Source organism: Diabrotica virgifera, chromosome 6, assembly GCF_917563875.1.
Source record: "Diabrotica virgifera virgifera chromosome 6, PGI_DIABVI_V3a".
NCBI classification, from domain to species: domain Eukaryota; kingdom Metazoa; phylum Arthropoda; class Insecta; order Coleoptera; family Chrysomelidae; genus Diabrotica; species Diabrotica virgifera.
Genome location: NC_065448.1, coordinates 200,408,257 through 200,427,090, shown reverse-complemented (window position 1 = coordinate 200,427,090; position 18,834 = coordinate 200,408,257). Strand labels below are relative to the sequence as shown.

The 18,834-nt window shown below is 33.0% G+C and overlaps 1 protein-coding gene across 1 annotated transcript; it reads left to right on the top strand.

Annotated features, from left to right (window-relative positions):
- The first annotated feature begins 3,323 nt into the window (after positions 1–3,323).
- On the top strand, positions 3,324–15,785 carry LOC126886629 (serine--tRNA ligase, mitochondrial). The gene is made up of 5 exons (XM_050653622.1): positions 3,324–4,053; positions 6,614–6,762; positions 7,704–7,891; positions 13,797–14,054; positions 15,531–15,785. Exons 1-5 carry the CDS (start codon positions 3,591–3,593, stop codon positions 15,766–15,768), a joined length of 1,296 nt encoding a protein of 431 aa, XP_050509579.1. The 5' UTR covers positions 3,324–3,590; the 3' UTR covers positions 15,769–15,785.
- Positions 15,786–18,834: the final 3,049 nt, after the last annotated feature.

Below are 18,834 nucleotides of genomic sequence, written 5' to 3'. Positions count from 1 at the left end.
TATTATACATTTTAAAGTATTTTTTAGTAAGCTACAACATTTTTGTTTAATGAAGTAGTATTTTGTATTTTGAAAACGACACCCGATTTGGACGTCAAAACGTTAATAAAATTATTTATATAATTTTGGCTTATTTCTCATCTAAATAGTTACTTATAAAAATAATACATATTAGATTAATGAGCAGATCCATGCCCTTTAGCGTTAGGTTGGTTCTCTGTGATGTTTCTCATCAGGTTTCTGCTTCTTTTTTTCCTTTTGTTGCCTCGGTTTTGGAAAAACAGTACGTTTACAGATGCTAGAGTGTGTTCACACTAGGATGTTGAAATTAATTACGGTTTCGAAAAACAGTACATTTACAAATAACACCAAAGAACAACATAAAAAATAATGTTGTTCTGAAGCTATTTCCTTGTGGCATTTTTATAATTAACTATTTAGATGGGAAATAAGCCGCAATTGAATTGAAACAAAAATAATTTTATTAACGTTTCGACGCCCAAATCGGATGTCGTTGTTAAAATACAAAATACTACTAAATTAAACAAAAATGTTGTGGCTTAGTAAAAAATACTTTAAAATGTATAATATGTATATGTCTGAATTGCCAATATAAATGAGTCAGATTAAATAAATTGAAGACCTAAGTGGAAGAAGGAGGTATGTAACATTTTCTAAAATTTTGAGTTTCTTAGTGAATGAAGGTGGTATGTAACTTAACTATCATATTATGCCACTTTTACTGTACCTCTAAAAAGCTTAATAAGAGATATTCTAGTGGATGAAGGAGGTATGTAACATATAGAATACAATTCTTGAATGGAAGAATTTTAACTCGAAAACTATTAACTTTAGAGAAAAATTACTAAAGACCTTTTTTGTTTCCAATAATCAAAAGAACCTAAAATAATGTACACAGGCTCAAAAAATTGTTTTTTAATTTGTTTAATTTTTTTATATAAATGTAGCTAAGGCTAGGGTAGCTATTAATAAAAAAGGCAAGGTAAACGGAAGAAGAAACGCCAGGTCGAAGCAGAAAGGCCAGGTCGCAGAAGACCGTCATGGCTTAGAAACCTGTAAGAATGGTTTAACAGATCCTCTGCATCCCTTTACCGAGCTGCCATTACAAAATTACTATAGCCAGTTTGATAGCCAACATGAACATAGCAACATGAAGAAGAAGGTTATTTTGTGTTCAATTACATAAATTTCTGTAAAACTGAATATAGAGCATTATTTCATGTCACATACACTCTTCATCCATTCAGATAAAGGATAGTTATACAAACTAAAATTAATGGAAGAAGGTGGTATGTACAGTTTTTATTTATTTTTAGAAAAAATAATAAAAATCAAAACAAATTATCAACATTATATGTAAAGGAATGCTATAGCAATATGAATAAAACCAAATAACACAAACAATATTTTCATGATAAAAGTAGAGGAAAAAAACTTTAACTGCCCATATCTAAAAGGTAGGCTTTGTAACATACCTCCTTCTTTCACTTAGGTCTTCAATTATTAGAAGAATTTTTTACTAAGCAACAACATTTTTGTTTAATTTAGTAGTACAGTCAAACCCGCTTATTGGAATAGCCTTTGTGCCAAGTAAAAGTATTCCTTAAACCGGGATATTCCGTTAAGAGGTATTCTAATAAGCGGGTTCGACTGTATTTTGTATTTTGAAAACGACACCCGATTTGGGCGCCGAAACGTTAATAAAATTATTTTTTTCAATTTAATTGTGGCTTATTTCCTATCTAAATAGTTAATTATAAAAATACCACAAGGAAATAGCTTAAGAACAACATTATTTTTATGTTGTTCTTTTGTGTTAATACATTATTGTTTATATCCCAACAACGTTTATTTATTTATTAATACCTAAATCACTTAAATATTTTTCCACAGCAGTAGGTATATAAAATCAATGTCAATAGCCGTTAGCATATGCATGTATAACCACTAAGAAAGCTAGCTGCTTTCAACACTCTGGTGTCCAAATCTGTTAGTACCTATTTGTAAATGTAAAGTTTTTCCAAACCCTAACCGATTTCAACACCGTGGTGTCAACACGCGCTAGCATCTGTAAATGTACTGTTTTTCCAAACCCTAACTGATTTCAACACCCTGGTGTCTACACACGCTAGCATCTGTAAATATGCTTCCGGGGCATGGGCAACGGCAAGTGGCAAGGTCGCCAAGATGAAGATGCCAAGATGGCCGAAGCGAGGTCGTTGGTTGGTCGTTTTTAGTCACGTGATGCCCTCTCAAGCGCCATGCACAAAAATATATGCACGGCGAATTTGAAAATGAACGCAAAAGAAATAAATATAAATGCCTCGCTTGGGTTTTGCATAAGTTATAAGTATTTTTTTTATTAACAAAATCGCATTCCAAATTGAATATTCGCGAACAATAATTTTTATTACATTTGTATGTTTATAATATTGTATTCATTGAACTTGGGAAACTCTTTAAATTTGACATATTATTGCACTGTAGGCCTAAAATGTCACTTAGTTTGTCTGGTATGTTATAAGTAATGTTGTATCTCTTACACGTATGTATTATTTCGCAACTTAAAATATAGGAACATTGGTAGTATGTTCACAGAATGTCTTATGGTAACATTCCAGGAATAATTTAATCAGATGTTCACCGAATGTTCCCTAAATGTCCAGGACATTCAAATATTGATAGAACTTTGGTAGTACATTCCTGGAATGTTGTGTGTTGTTAGGGATTATACAAATTTGTAAATAACACCAGTACATGGGTAATCGCTGGAAAGTCTTTTTACTCTAGCATAAACGGTTCAGATCGTATAAAAAGGGGTTTTTTAAAATGTAACACCCTGTAATTAAAAAAAGGGCAATTACCCTGAAGTGAAACCTTTACCAAAAAATCAATCATCTATTTGTGAATAATTTTCGCAGCATTTCTCTTTAATTTCCGTGACAGTTAGGGAAACATATATATTTTTTTTAAAACATCTTTTTTAAAAACTTGTCAACTTTGGGGCGCCACCCTTGCTAAACGGTGGATGATAGAGAGATGCTGTCGGAAATAAATCGTAGAAAATGTAGTCCTCTTCATATTTCTATAAAAGAAATTTTTTGTAAAAGGTACAGGAAGGGCTACATTCTGCAAAAACCATAAATTACCCCCTTTAAAGGGGTGAAAAGGAGGGTCCCGGGGCGAAATTTTTTCAGAAAAAGTTAGTCTTATAATAAGCACCCCTTGATATGCCAGAAAAAAATTAAAACCGGACTTGTGTCCATTTTGCAAGGTTCAACCTCTGTGTCCTACACTATTAAATATTTTGTAGATTTTGTAAAAGATTTTTTGTGTGAAATTAATTCATTCCAAATTCCAATTATATCACACTTATTGAGAACTAAATTCTAAACCTAGAGTCGAGAACAAGTTATTTCTCAAGAGTAAGGAAGTAAGGTTAGGTTGTAGTCAATGTTTATTTTTCCAGCCAAAAGAAGTTACAATTTAATACTTCAGTTCAGATAAAACAGTATGATTTATTTATCAAAATGTGAATTTATATTATAATAAGAGATAATTATTTAAAAATGGTATCCAGAAATATGAGAAAACTGTTGAACATTACAAAAAAAATAAGAGCTAATTCAACATTATCATGGAGAATCCCAGAATACCCCGTTTTTAATGAAGAATATATCTGTGATCCCAATAATGTAGATGCCATTGAAAATAATATTTTACATAGAAAAGGTGTAGGTAATATTAAATTAGTGCATGAACTAAAAAGGAAGTTAGAACAAGCAGATACACATACCAGTGAATATAAAGATATAAGGAAACAATATTACAAAGAACTAAGTTTAATACCCAATAACACCCATCCGGATATTTTTAAGTATGGTGATAAACCAAAGGAAATAAAAGTAGTCAAAGATAAGAAGCTTTTCACTTTCAAATGCAAAGAATTCAGCGAAATAACCAAGCGCCTTAATTTAGTTAGAACTGAACAATTAGGAAATGTTGCAGGAAATAGAAGTTATTATATTGTAGGTATGAAGTTCTTATATTTTCCGAAATTGTAGGATTGGAAGTAATTTCTTGATATGTATATAATTCTTTAACTTTATTGTTTAACTAATCGATTAAAATAAACATTACACCTGAAAGCAAGTCTCAGTAAATGTAGTTGAATAATAAATAGTGTCTACAGCACTACAGGCCTCAGAGGCCCTTGGCTTCCATAGTCTTGACTAAATTCTTCCACTTTTTCCAGTGCTTCACTTCTTCTCTCCAGTCTCTTGTACCCATTTCTTCTGTCAGTCTTAGCGGCATCAGGCAACTATCTTCGTCATCTCCCTCTTGTTTTCTTCTCTTTCTTCTTCCTGTTCTTCTGTTAACAAAACTCTTAGGACGTTTCTTTCTTGTGGCATTTATAAAACATGTCTCAACCATCTAACTCTCTGCACTCTGATTTTCTGTGTTATTTTAGGTCTCTTATACATCTCCATTAGATTCTGGTTTGTTCTGCTGCGACATTCCCTGTTGGCCTCCTTTACACTACCAAAAACTTTTCTCAAGATTGTCCTCTCCCAAATCTCTAGCTTTTTTCTTATTTATGATTCATTGTCCAAGTTTTACATGCATACAACATTGTTGGTCTCACTATTGTTTCATAAGTTCGAACCTTGGCTGCACTGGACACTTTTTTGCCTTCACCAGTGTGTTTAATGATCCTACTGCTTTGCTACCTTTCAACATATATTTCTCTCTCTTTGTCTCCTCTATTTGTAACTGTTACTCCTTACTTACTTATTCCTCTTCACTCCATGCGGAGCATAGGGCGTCAACTGTCTGCCTCCATTCTGTCCTATCCTTTGCACTAATCTTTATTTCTGCCCAGGTTTTCCCAATAGCATTAATTTCTTTGTCCACACTTCTTTTCCACGTTTCTACGGGTCTACCTGGTCTTCTCTTGCCATGTGGTGTGTATTCTAGGGCTTGCCTCGCCATGTCTGTATCAGGTCTTCTTAGCGTGTGCTCCATCCAACTCCATTTCCTTTTTCATGTTGTCTTAGATATAGGTACCTGGTTAGTTCTTGTCCATAATTCTTGCAGTAATAAAATCAATCTCTGCAATTTCTTATAAACTAGAGTAAAATTAAAGTCTTAATTACACATTAAACAAAAACAAAATATTAATAGTTATCCATTACACATATTACATCTATTACACAAATCAATTAAAATAAACAAAAAAGTACCTGTCAAGCTCTTTTAATCAGATTCTTAAAAGCAGCCAAGGAGACACCAAATATTTCCAAGTTATTCTCGTTTATAATTTTTAGTGTTCGCTCATTGGGCGAATGCATACCATAGTTTGTTCGATGAAAAGGTATATAAAACAAATCAACATGTCTGAGACTTCTGGAGGGAACATATAAATTAATAGATTGGAGAAGTTCAGAACAACAAATTAAACCATTTATTAATTTAAACACAAATACCAAGTTAAGAATCTTCCTTAGGCATTCGCTTTCCAAGTTTCTGCTCCAGGTCCGGGTTCAATTCGGGTCATTATTTTGCTTGTTGTGCATAGCAGGGTGATTGGCCTCCAATTTCCACATTTTGATGTGTCTTAGGAATTTTTACAATTAAGCCATCCATTCTCTGGGTAGCTCTTCGGTTCTCCAAATTTTATTTAAAAGTGTACAGTATAGAGGTGGACGTTTCGATGTCTGCTTTGATTAACTCAGCAAGGATATTGTCTATTTTGGCAGCTTTTCCTCTTTTTAATTGTTTAATTGCATCTTTTATCTCTTCATGGATGAATTCTTCGGTGTTCATGTTCATTGGTTGTCTGTTAGGTTTCTCTTCTATTTTGTTTATTATATTCTGTTCTTCATACATTTCTTTGAAATATTCCATCCATCTGGTAAGAATTTGTTGTTCTGTTTTCAGTACGACACCATCTTTATCTTTTATTTTAGTGGTACCATTTCCGCTTGTTCTTGTCAAGGTTCTTGTGATGTCATACAATTTTTTTTAGGTCGTTTTCTCTTGCCTCATTTTCAGCTTCATTAATGAGTCCGTTTTGGTATGATCTTTTGTCATTTCTTGCGCTTCTTTTGACTTCTTTGTTTTTTCCTAGTATTTCTGTTCTAATCGTTGCTTCTCATCGTCGTCTTTCATTCCTAGTAACTTGACTTTAATTTGTTTACGTTCTTGTATCTTGTCCCATGTTGTATTTGTCATCCAGGGTTTGTTACTGTTTTTCTTGTAGCGAACTGTTTCCACTGCCGTTATCTTTATCGTCTCTTTATACTTGTTCCAGAGTTTCTCAACAGTGGCTTCCTCTATGTGATCCATTTTTACCATAAATAATAAACACCGTCACATAAAATACTCAACTAAATAAACAGGTTAGATCAAATCCTCGAACCAACTGCTGAAAACTAGTAAACAAATGTCCCTTGAAAGTCTTCATCTAGTTAAAATTAGAATCACTTCCTGAATTTAAGGCTTAAGATTTTAGCGGTTTCTGCGTTACATATATGTAACGCTAGGAGCTTAAGGGTTAATCATGTATCACTCTCTCATGTAAATATTTCAGGTGATCTAGCAGAGTTAGAGCAAGCTTTGGTAGATTATTTTGTAAACCAATTAATCACGTCAAATTATGAAATTGTTTCTGTGCCAGACATATTACCAAGAGATATAATAGAGAGTTGTGGAATGAACACAAGAGGGGAACGTACTCAAGTAAGTGATTTTTCATATTATGGACTATGTGGGGTCGTATTTATTTTTCACTAAGGTGTGGAACTTGTAAAAACTGTTTTTACTTGCAAACTTACTAATTACATGCTGCTTAGATGTCTTAGAGCATTATGAATTTCATCAAGACGTAGCACTTCTGTCATCCATAATCCCCCACCTTCTTATTGCAAGTTTTGCCAAGTAGGTTTAGACATAATACAATATTAATCCAGGGTAATAAGATTTTTCTCGTAACACTGACTCAGCCTCACCGTAACAACACATTTTGAGTTGTATGGACCTCTATAACACGAACCTATATCGTCGTCAACACAGGAAAACTCGTAACTCCATTTTCCTTAATTTTTCAGGATAACCTTAAAAGCAGTAACATGTAACATTAGAAAAACATGTAACTCGAACATGGGTTCATATAATAAAATATGGAAAATCATGTAACTTCAGCGATAGTTTAAAGCAACAAAAATCCCTTTATTTTTAAATCGTACTAAAAACATTTATTACACAAATCAACTTACCTTATCTTACTTCCCTACAGATGTATAATTTTAACTCAAAAACCTCTACTTCACTCCAAAAAACAAATCAAATCAACGGCAATAATCACTTAACCGACTTAACACAAAATGAGCGGGAGTTGCGTGTTTTACTAACATAATTTTTTGACAAGGGAGATACCTGCTTTTCTAATATACATTTTAAAATTAGAAATCTACATTTAAATGACGTATTATTTGTCGGAGAGCTAGAATAGGCGATTGGCTAATGGATGGATGGCAGTAAAATATCATTTTAAGTAAAAATTGGAGTTACGCGGTTTTCTTGTGTCGACGACGATATATTTCCTGCAGTTGATTTTTTGACCATTTCTAACTTATACCTAATAATAGACCATCATATAAACGCATTTTTTAAATTTTTAGGTATATACGTTAGATCCTAAGAGACATCCATCTGACCTATGTCTCTCTGGAACATCTGAAATGGCATTAGCAGGATACTTTGCTGGTGAAACCTTGTCTGAAGAAGATTTGCCGAAAAAGGTAGCTGCTGTCAGTAGATGTTATAGGGCTGAAACATCAAGTGTGGCTGAAGAAAGGGGAATCTTCAGGTGAGTAAACGACAAATATGCTTTTATACTATTTTCTCAGTTCTGGTTGAGGTGTATTCATATCCTTTGTTCGTCCTTTTTTACCCCCTATCGAAAGTATCTTACTCTGTCTAGAAATTTCGTTCAATTATTTACAATGTCTCGTGCTAGATCATTTACGTAAAAAACAAATAATAAATGCCCAATAATGACGCCCTGGGATGCATACGATAATAAATCCATCCTCGAAGTAGTCTTCTTCTTCTCCTTCTTTAACCTGTTTGCATCCACTCCTGGCCTCCACATGAGTTCTTCACTCTTCTCTGTTTTGTGCTACTTGGTGCCAGTTTCTCCCCACTTTTGTTTTGATGTCATCTAGCTACTGTTTTTGTGCTTTTCCTCTACTACAACTGTGTTCTGGTGGTCTCTATTGTACAATGTTTCCTCATGTCGTATACATCTTCTCAGAGAAACTCACAACTATGTGTTGTTCTTAATCTATGGGCTGATATCTCTGTAACTGTCACGATCTCCATTCCATAGGTCATAACTGGTAGAATACAACTGTTGAATATCCTTTTCTTTATATTTATTGGTGTCTTTTTGTTTTTCAACACAGTACTGAGTCTTCCTAATATTGCCCAAGTCATTCGGATTTTCTCATAGTTATCTCTGCCGTTTGATTCTGTTTGCCTAGTTTGATCGAGTAAAGTAACCGATATACCTTTCGACATTTTCGATCTCATTTCCCTCTAAGTCTATTCTGATATTTTGATTTGTCATCACTTTTATTTCTTTAAAATCATTTTTAAACCGATTATCACAGATTCTTCTTTAAGCTCCTTTAGCTTGTAGAGTAATTCCTCTGTGTAATATTGTTGCATATGAGTACTATGTCTATGTCATCGAAGAAGCTTAGGTGACTTACATCTGCCACCGATTTTAATTCAGCGTTGTTCCCAATTTTTCTTCTTAAACACATCTTCTGTTGCAAGAGTAAACAATTCTGGAGAGATAGTGTGTCCCTTCTCAATATTGTATTATCTTCTCAATATTGTATTGTGTGTATCTTCGCAATATTGTATTACGGAGTTGAATCCTGGACACTCACTGAAGCAATGGAGAAAAAACTTGAAGCCTTCGAGATGTGGCTAAACAGGCGAATCCTAAGGATATAGTGGACGGACAAGATAACCAACGAGACCTTATTACGAAGAGTGGGCAAAGAAAGAGAGGTGATGTATACCATTAAAAGGAGAAAGTTAGAATATTTCGGACACATAATGAGAAACGGCACTACAGATTACTGAAGGTAATCCTTCAAGGTAAAGTATTCGGAAAGCGAGGAATTGGAAGAAGAAGAAGATCATGGTTAAAGAAGTTAAAGAACCTGAGGAAATGTTCTCCACGACAACTAATCTATTTAAAGCATCAGTTAATAAAATAATTATAGCCAGAATGATCGTCAATATTCGAAACGAATAGGCACTAAAAGAAGAAGAAGTGTGTCCCTGACGAATTCCGTTCTTATTTTGCTTGTTATTAGACCTTCTGCTACGTTTATTTGCTTACTTGCGTTGTCATATATGTATTTTAAGAGTAGTCTATATCTGGAATTGATCCTTGCGTTATTCATTCCTTCTAACACGGCTCAGCATTCTATGGAATCGAATGCCATATCGTATTTCACAAATGCCAAATGAAGAGGTTCATCATATTCGTTACACTTTTCGGTAAGTGTTTTTATTGTCTGTAGGTGTTCTATGGTACTATAACCTTTGCGAAATCCCGTTTGTTTAACAGGCTGGTACCTATCAAAGTTACTTGATATTTTGTTGGTAATTATTTGGGTAAGCGGTAGGAGCAGATTACTAGGAGCAGTAGGTATCTACCAACTTATCTTATAACTATTTTTTGCTTGCTTTTTTTATATAAAAATCTTTTCTAATGATAAACTGACCTTCTGGTAAAAGATCTTTCAAATTATTCTAGTAGAATTGGGTCGTCTAAATTGTTAAATGCCCTTAACAAATCCCATTGCATTACCCGTAAATATCTACTTTACAAAATTTTTGGCGACCGTCTCGAAAGATTTCCATGCCCTGTGTCTAATATTGAAAATAAAAAATCTTGCAAACCTCGGATACATATTGTTGATTTACATTTGGAAGAAAAATTTAATTAACTGATCGAACAATTATTTTCCGCGATTACAGGATCACCTTTGTTAAACAAGTGTTTTAGGAATTCTAATTTCAGCGCACCAGAAAAAGCCTAAGAAGAAAGTGAAAAATTAAAATCAGATAATATTATTAAATAGACTAAGTTTTCAATCTAATAGCAGATTAAACAACACCAAAAAATGTTACTCTACATCCTACCAGATTGATAACAAATGTTAACCTTCTGTGGTAACACCTCCGAGGCTTCTACAATTTGCAAGCCATAGCGGATGCTGAGACTAAGGAAGATGAGGGAATTTTACAATTTATAATTCACGTCCCATCTGCTCAGCGCGGTAAAGTTCCAACGAGAATGGTTCCCTTCGTACTCCAATCAAAGTAAACATGTAAATCAAAAATGAATAACCATTTTCAATTTCGTTGCAACACGAAACTACAGCCGCATCATTATTCCAGTTCAATCAGAGAGTGCAGCAAGCACCTCTACCGGTTTCGAAACTTATTAGTCTCTCATCTAGTCTATCTCTCATCTTAGACTAATAAGTTTCGAAACCGGTAGAGGTGCTTGCTGCACTCTCTGATTGAACTGGAATAATGATGCGGCTGTAGTTTCGTGTTGCAACGAAATTGAAAATGGTTATTCATTTTTGATTTACATGTTTACTCTGATTGGAGTGCGGAGGGAACCATTCTCGTTGGAACTTTACCGCGCTGAGCAAATGGGACGTGAATTATAAATTGTAAAATTCCCTCATCTTCCTTAGTCTCAGCATCCGTTATAGCTTGCAAATTGTAGAAGCCTCAGAGGTGTTACCAGAGAAGGTTCCCATTGTTATCAATCTGGTAGGATGTATAGTAACATTTTTTGGTGTTGTTTTATGTGCTATTAGATTGAACACTTAGTCTTTTGCTAGAAGTTGCCGCTAGGGCATCCCTGTCATTTCGTTCGTTGCAATCCGTGACTGTACGCCGGGATTTCTCCTAGTTGGGTCAGAGAGAGCAGCATAATATGTGCCTCCTGATAAGAGACTAACCAGTTTCGAAACCGGTAGAGGTTATAATGGGATTTATCTCATTATTAAGATCTTTTAAAAATCCTTAAATTAACTTAAATTATTCGTTAGATATTTATTTGTATAAACATCACGCATATTTGTTATAATTGCATAAGTGGAACACTTTAGCTAAAGTGCACGTTCTGCTTACTCAACAAGGTTGATTATTCATTTGACACAGTAACGAAAATATTTACAATATATTAGAGCAGAATAGTGTAATCACCTATCAATTGAATACATTTATATGGTATTATTTCAACCAAATAAATTAGTTATGAGTATATAGTGTATTCCTGATATCAACCCCATCACCAGTATAGTTCAATATCCGCTTACCACCATAAGGTGCTTGCTGCACTCTCTGATTGAACTGGAATAATGATGCGGCTGTAGTTTCGTGTTGCAACGAAATTGAAAATGGTTATTCATTTTTGATTTACATGTTTACTCTGATTGGAGTACGAAGGGAACCATTCTCGTTGGAACTTGACCGTGCTGAGCAGATGGGACGTGAATTATAAATTGTAAAATTCCCTCATCTTCCTTAGTCTCAGCATCCGTTATGGCTTGCAAATTGTAGAAGCCTCGGAGGTGTTACCAGAGAGGGTTCCCAATGTTTTCAAGCTGGTAGGATGTAGAGTAACATTTTATTGGTGTTGTTTTATGTGCTGTTTGATTGAAAACTTAGTCTTTTGCTAGCAGTTGCCGCTAGGGCATCCCTGCCATTTCGTTCGTTGCAATCCGTGACTGCACGCTGGGGTTTGTCCTAGTTGGGTTAGAGAGAGCAGCATATGTGCCTCCTGATGAGAGACTAATCAGTTTCGAAACCGGTAGAGGTGCTTGCTGCACTCTTTGATTGAACTGGAATAATGATGCGGCTGTAGTTTCGTGTTGCAACGAAATTGAAAATGGTTATTCATTTTTGACATATATTATTACTATTTATCGTTTAAGTACAGACAAAAGTGACACCCCTCCATTGAAAAATAATCAAACAATTAATTGTATTTCATGTTTCACATTCATACTTTTCTGTTAAAACTTCATTCACTTTTCTGTTGAAACTTCATTCACTTTTCTATTGAAACTTTATTCGTTTAAAATATATTCACTTAATTGAACTAAATGTTACAACAATTACATTTGTTTTAAGCGTCCGCAGTATATTCGGGGCTGATTTCGTTACGCCATGTGGTTACTATGGAAAAGACATGCAGTAACCAAAAACTTTTCGAAACACATCAGGCGGAATATCCGCATTTGTTTCTAATTCTCTGGACAGAACAACATCGTCATAAAGATGTCTATTTTGACTTTTTAATTTCTACTTCGGAAAACATGTCGGTTAAGTCTCTATAAAGGTATTAAATAATATTAAAATACCATTAGATAATACCTCCAGAAGAACATTTCTCTGCTTATTAATCAGTGGCGGTTTCTCCATAAGTGCACATGTGCACGTGAACCCCCAAAATTATTTTCACACCAACATTCATATATGTAAAATTTATCATTCTATAAATAACATTTTAATCTAACTACATGTACACTAATTTAAATTCGAAATAACAGATCCAAGGAGTTTATAAGTATCTAATAGGTAATATTTAAATATTTTTATTCTGTTTCAAAGGAGAAACTTCACACGGATGCGAGGCCTTAGACAGAACCCCTCGTTCACCGCTCTTACTGTGGTTCCTATCCCAATGACTTTTCATACGGCAAAATACAACTCAACACCCGCCCGCTACCCGCTATAGCCCACAAGTTTAGATGGCCACAAGAACACAAGTTGGATGTGATCATGATGTGATCTTATGGTGTTTTTAACGTGCATGGCACACGTAGATACATTTTAATTTTGCTTTCGTGAAGTTAGAATTTCGGAACAATATTAAGAATGGAGGGATTTGTGGATGTGAATGTTAGCGGGGAATATTTAAAATCTATTAAATTTTCTTCATTATAGTTAGAAGAAAAATTAAAAATGCCGAAACCAAATTTGTTAATTAAGAATGTACCAAAGTGCAAAGGTCGGGATTATAAATGATTATTTAAAATGGAGATTTGTGTAAAAACTTACAAATTGTGTAGGTATGAAGCACATATTTGGAGAAGAGGAAGCATATTGAATAAAATAGAAGATACAATTTTAACTATCCGACGCAGTCCACTTAACTAAATTTTTGATTAAAAATAATTTATAAGACGATTTTTCTGAAATAATTTGAATTCTTCAATTACTTGTTACGATGCCAGTGACAACTGCAGAAACAGAACGATATCTCTCTGCATTGAAACGTACAAAACTTTCCTTAGAATAGGCCAGGATCGATTAACTGCACTCGCAATGTTTTCAATAAAAAAAAAAATGATTCCAAGAAATACCAAATTTTACTAAATTTGTATGTGAATAAGTTATCTAAAAAAAGGCGACTGATTTTCGTTACAAAACTTGCTTGTAACATTTAAACACTAAAATATAATTTTAAGTCAATAAAATACATTATTTATTGTAATTTTTAATAAGTCCTTTGATTTTTACAATTTGACGACACTCAAAAAATTTTACCTACGGAAATAGGGTCTCACGGTCTTTTTTATATCTTAATATTATGTGTGCACCCCCAATATTTTACACCTGGCGCTGCCACTGTTATTAATCAAATATTACATATTTTTTAGGGTACATGAATTTACAAAAGTAGAAATGTTTATGGTTACGACTCCAGAATTGTCGGATCAAGCTTTAGAAGAAATCCGTAGTTGGGAGGAAGAACGATTTAAATCTCTTGGGCTTCATTTCCAAGTTCTAGATATGCCGCCACATGAACTCGGCGCCCAAGCTTATAGAAAATACGATATAGAGGCTTGGATGCCGGGCAGGAAAGTTTATGGCGAGATTTCCAGCTGCAGTAATTGCACAGATTATCAGTCAAGGAGGTACGACAGTTTAAATTTTTATATGCAAAGATGAGGAGCTACAATAGATGTGTATTGTAGATAATATTTATTTGAATCACACGTATATTGTCCACAAATAAACTTTTGTAATTAGTTTAATAAAGTGAGGCGTATTTATGCACCAGATGGCAGGAATGTCTGTATTTTCTTTCTATAATTCTGTCTTCGTTCACACTATGACATGATCCGATAAAGTAGTACATAGCGCTACTACTCGGTTAAGCAGGAATCTTAATTAGGAATCGTACTTGTGTCTTTTCAAGTCTTTCTTCGGCTATACCACTGTTCCAAGAGATCTAACTACATAGTTCGAAACATATTTCAGTCCGTCTATGAAAGCCTCGTATATCAATGTGTTTCAAAAAGTCTTTAGGTGTTTGAGGGTACGCCTAATGCAGTAATATTTTAATATCGGCTTCAAATTCTTGCAGGCTCTCAGTATGTTTTTCATACCGAACTTTCAGCTAACTTTATACCAAGGAAGCTGCCATTTATTTCTATTTATTTCTCAGTCCACCCGTTTGCTCTAGCTGCAGTTTTGAATTGAAAACGATAAGTTTCTCATGCTCTTTGACCATCGAATGTGGCTGGTTTTACAATTTTGACGGCTCTAATAATTCTTAGTTGAACTAGATTGGTTCAAGATAGTGAGGTGAGTTAGTTCAAGATGGTGAGGCTCGTTGTTCACATTCGATATTAGTTACTGAAACAATGTTAGATAAAGAAGCTTGGGTATTAATTATTTTCTCTAACTCGACTATCTGTCTGTCTAAATTAGAGTTTAAATCGTTTTGTTGCTCTATTTTGTTGTCTAAATATTTTTGTTTTTCTTTTTATGTGTCTATTCTAGTAGTAATTTGACTTCTAACTTAAACATTCTCCACACATCATATCCCTACTTTTTTTTCTTAAGAACAAATAGTATTGTATACAAAATTTCTTTCTTATCAATTTCCAGGAGATATTAAAATTATTTTTATTTACAATCTAGAAAAAACCTCTTTCCTAAACTAAACAAAAATGTTTACTATCCGTTTCTTTCTGGGAAACCATACAAATTTCCATATACAGGGTCATGAAAATTTACGGTCTCGTGGTCTTTGACTAAAATAAATTTTTTAAATTCTCCTCATAAAAATTATTTAACAATAGATTTTTTGACGTTCACGACTTCACTCGATATTTCGGGTTTTTCGATGACATCTAAAATATTCTCGACTTGATTACTTTTTTTTTTCGCCGAAGGACTTCTTATGGAAAGTTCAATCTTACGGAACTGTCGTAACAATACGATCCTTAAAAATGTATTTTGAAATCGAGATTTACATAGCCTTACCACTTTAAGACCATTGACTCTATTAGAATGGGTACCGTGTAGGTTCTAACTCTACATTTAATTATCACTAGATATTTGTATATTTTTATATTAAAAACTAATTTTATATTTATTTTAAGGTTGGATATTAAATACAAAACAAGGAATGGAAGCGTTAAGTTTGCACATACATTAAATGGAACTGCGTGTGCTCTTCCAAGGCTTCTTATAACTCTCATTGAAAATGGTCAGGATGAAAAGGGTTCGGTTCATATTCCAGAAGTTTTACAAAAATATATGAAAAATAGGGCGTCTATTTTCAGACAAAAAAGTATACCCGAATTGCGACTTGTGAAGAATAAAAAACAGCAGAATTAATAAATTTCTTAGAAATATTATGTTGTTTACTTAATCTCTTAACTTGTGAACACTTAAATTCAGATTTATTTTGGTGAGCAAATTTAACAGAGTTCTAATTTATTTTTACGTGGAGTATTTGTAAAAAAGAATGTGTGTGTACTTTGTACGCACGTAAGAAGTTATACTTCTATTATATGATTTCAACGAAATTAATATGTACTTTAAACAGTTTATTTATATTTTACTTAAATATTAAACTAATTTTAATACAAATAATTAAAATACAATTAATCAAAAAAATAAAAGAGTAAAACACACACAAACACATTAAAAAATGCCACAAAGAAATGATTTCTGAACAATAATTGTTGGCAAAAATTTTAACTAAATACACATTTTCTAAAAAAAAAAATTATATAACAAATATACTTACAATCATAAAATGTATAAAAAAAAATTTTAAAAATGCATTGGGATTCGAACCTGCATTTATTAGGTTCCTTAGGATTTGAAAACGAAGTCTCTACTCATTTAGCCACTTATACGTACTTATTATGTGCGAAGATAGGCTAACCAAACGTTTTACTGTTTGACAGTTCTGAATGTAATCAAATTAGTTTGATTTTTGTGGAATTAAAATATTAATTAAAATACAACAAAACATAGAATAAGAAAACCATATATTAGATGAAGATTGGTAGAAGTTTTGTTGGTAATCAAATTATGTAAATCAAAGCATTACCTACTAGATAATTAGGTACATACGTTTTCCAAATAGGTAAGTACCTATGTAATTTTTTATTACAATAGATACTGAAACATTCACAAATACGTACCTGTTGCTTTTAAAAACTATTTAAAAAGTCACTACAATTATAAACTTGCTTTTTTCTCTGTCCTCACAACAATAAAAACTAATATACACAACATTTGTTTACCCATAATCGACATATTGAACAATTGTTGACAGGTCATTGTAATTACCCAATCAGAGCCCGTATAACGTTTGAGCTGCGCCCAGGACCAAGACTTTTGATGAATTCGCGCACATATTTTACTCCCAACCCACCTAAAGAAGTATAACTTCAAAAATCATACGTAACGAATTATTTTGTTGTCTTATTCTACTGCTCATATAACAGAAAAATAATTCTGAAGTAATTAGGCAAAATAATTTTAATATTTTTATCAGATGTATTTATTTTTAAAACCAAAAAAATCGAAATTCTTTGAAAGTCCTTCCAAACCAGTACATATCTCTAGCCTAAGCGTAAATGGATAATTTTACGTGTTCCCATAAGAAAAAATCATTAGATGCCAAATCCGGTGATTTCGCTGGGCACAAAGTAGTTCCTTGTCTTTTGAAGATTAGACGATTTGGTCAGATTATATCAACATATTTTGCTTGAGTTTCGGTACTCGTGCAGTCTACCGGATGAGCGTGTAGAAAGGATTTGGAAAGATTGAGTGATGATTGATGTTGGAACAAGCAATGTAGATTTGTTAAATACTCTTTCAAAATCAACGTAATTTGCGAACATGACTTGATAATAATATTGCCCTGTATTGACTGCAGTATTTAGTGTTTGTTTTTTTAGGGATAGTGCAAAAGGTAGAGAGTAACTATTATATATGTATGTACCGTTTTGTATATTGTCTTAAATAAGTCTACTATACTTAATGTCTAAAATTTCATCATTTATGCACCTTAAACGTTTTATTGGGATTTGGTCTGTACCTACTGTTAGTCATGTGGCAGTTTTTTAATATCATTTGAATTTCCTTTTTTTTATATAACTTTAAAGCCACACCATCTTCTAGATTCTAGTTCCATCTGTTCTTTTTTACCGTCTTTGAACAACTCATTATTGTATTCTGTCCATCTCTTTAAGAGGATCAGTACGTTTTTTCGGCTGCAATGCTATTCAAATGGGGATTCATTTTTTTCGAATCCTGAGAGAACTCAGAAAAAAGTATTTTTAAAAAATTTAAACGCAGAATGAAAGATTGCGTTATTAGCGAGGGCCGAAAGTCCCTGAGAGCTTCTATAATGGTTATTTTAATAAGTTACAGGGGTGAAAAACTAAGAGAAAATTTAGTGTTATTTTTGATTTCAAATATCTCATTCAAAATAAACTTTTTATTTATTCTAAGGGACTTTCGGCCCTCGGTAATAATTTAGTCTTTCATTCTGCGTTTAGTAGATTTTTCAAAAATATTTATTGGTTTTTTCAGGATTCGAAAAAAATGAACACAATGTCCGTGGTAATTTTCCAAATCTATCTGTATCATACAACGCACTCAGTCGAATAGAATATTGTCAGTCAGACACTGACGATCAGTGACAATTTTAAATAATTATTTGACATGAATCGGGAATATTTTGAATTCTTGATTAAATAATATTGATATATCGTGTATTTGATAAATAATTGATTTAAAAGGTGAACTTTATAAAAAGTTATTTGTTGTGTATTATTTATGGAAGATAGAAGCAGAGAATACTAGTATAAATATAGAAGATAGAATAAAAATAATATCAAGATATATTCTGTGATCCAAGTATTTTGTTTTTAAAGATGTTCAAAATTGTAAGCGTTCCATTTATTAAAAAAGTTTCCGTTAAAAGTTATTCCGTTTATTAAAAAATCACTTTAACACTTTTCCTCTTTTCTCGATTGAGTATTAGTTTTTGTTGTAGGTACATATAAATTATTACAATCACTGAATACACAGCTAGTGAAAAAATTATCACATTTATTAACTGAATTAATAATTTGCAATTATACAAAAAATAACAGTTATCCAAGAACATTCAAAAGCCATCTCTTTAAGCTAGTTATGACATTGTCAAGTAGAATGACATTCTAGTAATATGTACATATCCATACCAGTGTGAATTTTACTACACGTAATTTGCCATGTAAAGACAGAAAAGGTAGGGATAACCGTAAAATATTTGCGAATTATGTACCCATGGCCGTAATTTTTCCCGTTATTCCCGGTTTTATTTTTCTATTGTTGTGAATTAATTCTTTAATTTTTTTGTGTTTGTTAAAACTATCATGTCTTTTCTGCTGTTCT

What these genes read in the sequence shown, in the direction of transcription:
- LOC126886629 (XM_050653622.1), top strand. Translation starts at nt 3,591, where the DNA reads ATGGTATCCAGAAATATGAGAAAACTGTTGAACATTACAAAAAAAATA. An exon ending in CAAGAGGGGAACGTACTCAA is followed by an intron (nt 6,763 to 7,703) that starts GTAAGTGATTTT and finishes TTAAATTTTTAG; the next exon opens with GTATATACGTTAGATCCTAA. An exon ending in GAAGAAAGGGGAATCTTCAG is followed by an intron (nt 7,892 to 13,796) that starts GTGAGTAAACGA and finishes CATATTTTTTAG; the next exon opens with GGTACATGAATTTACAAAAG.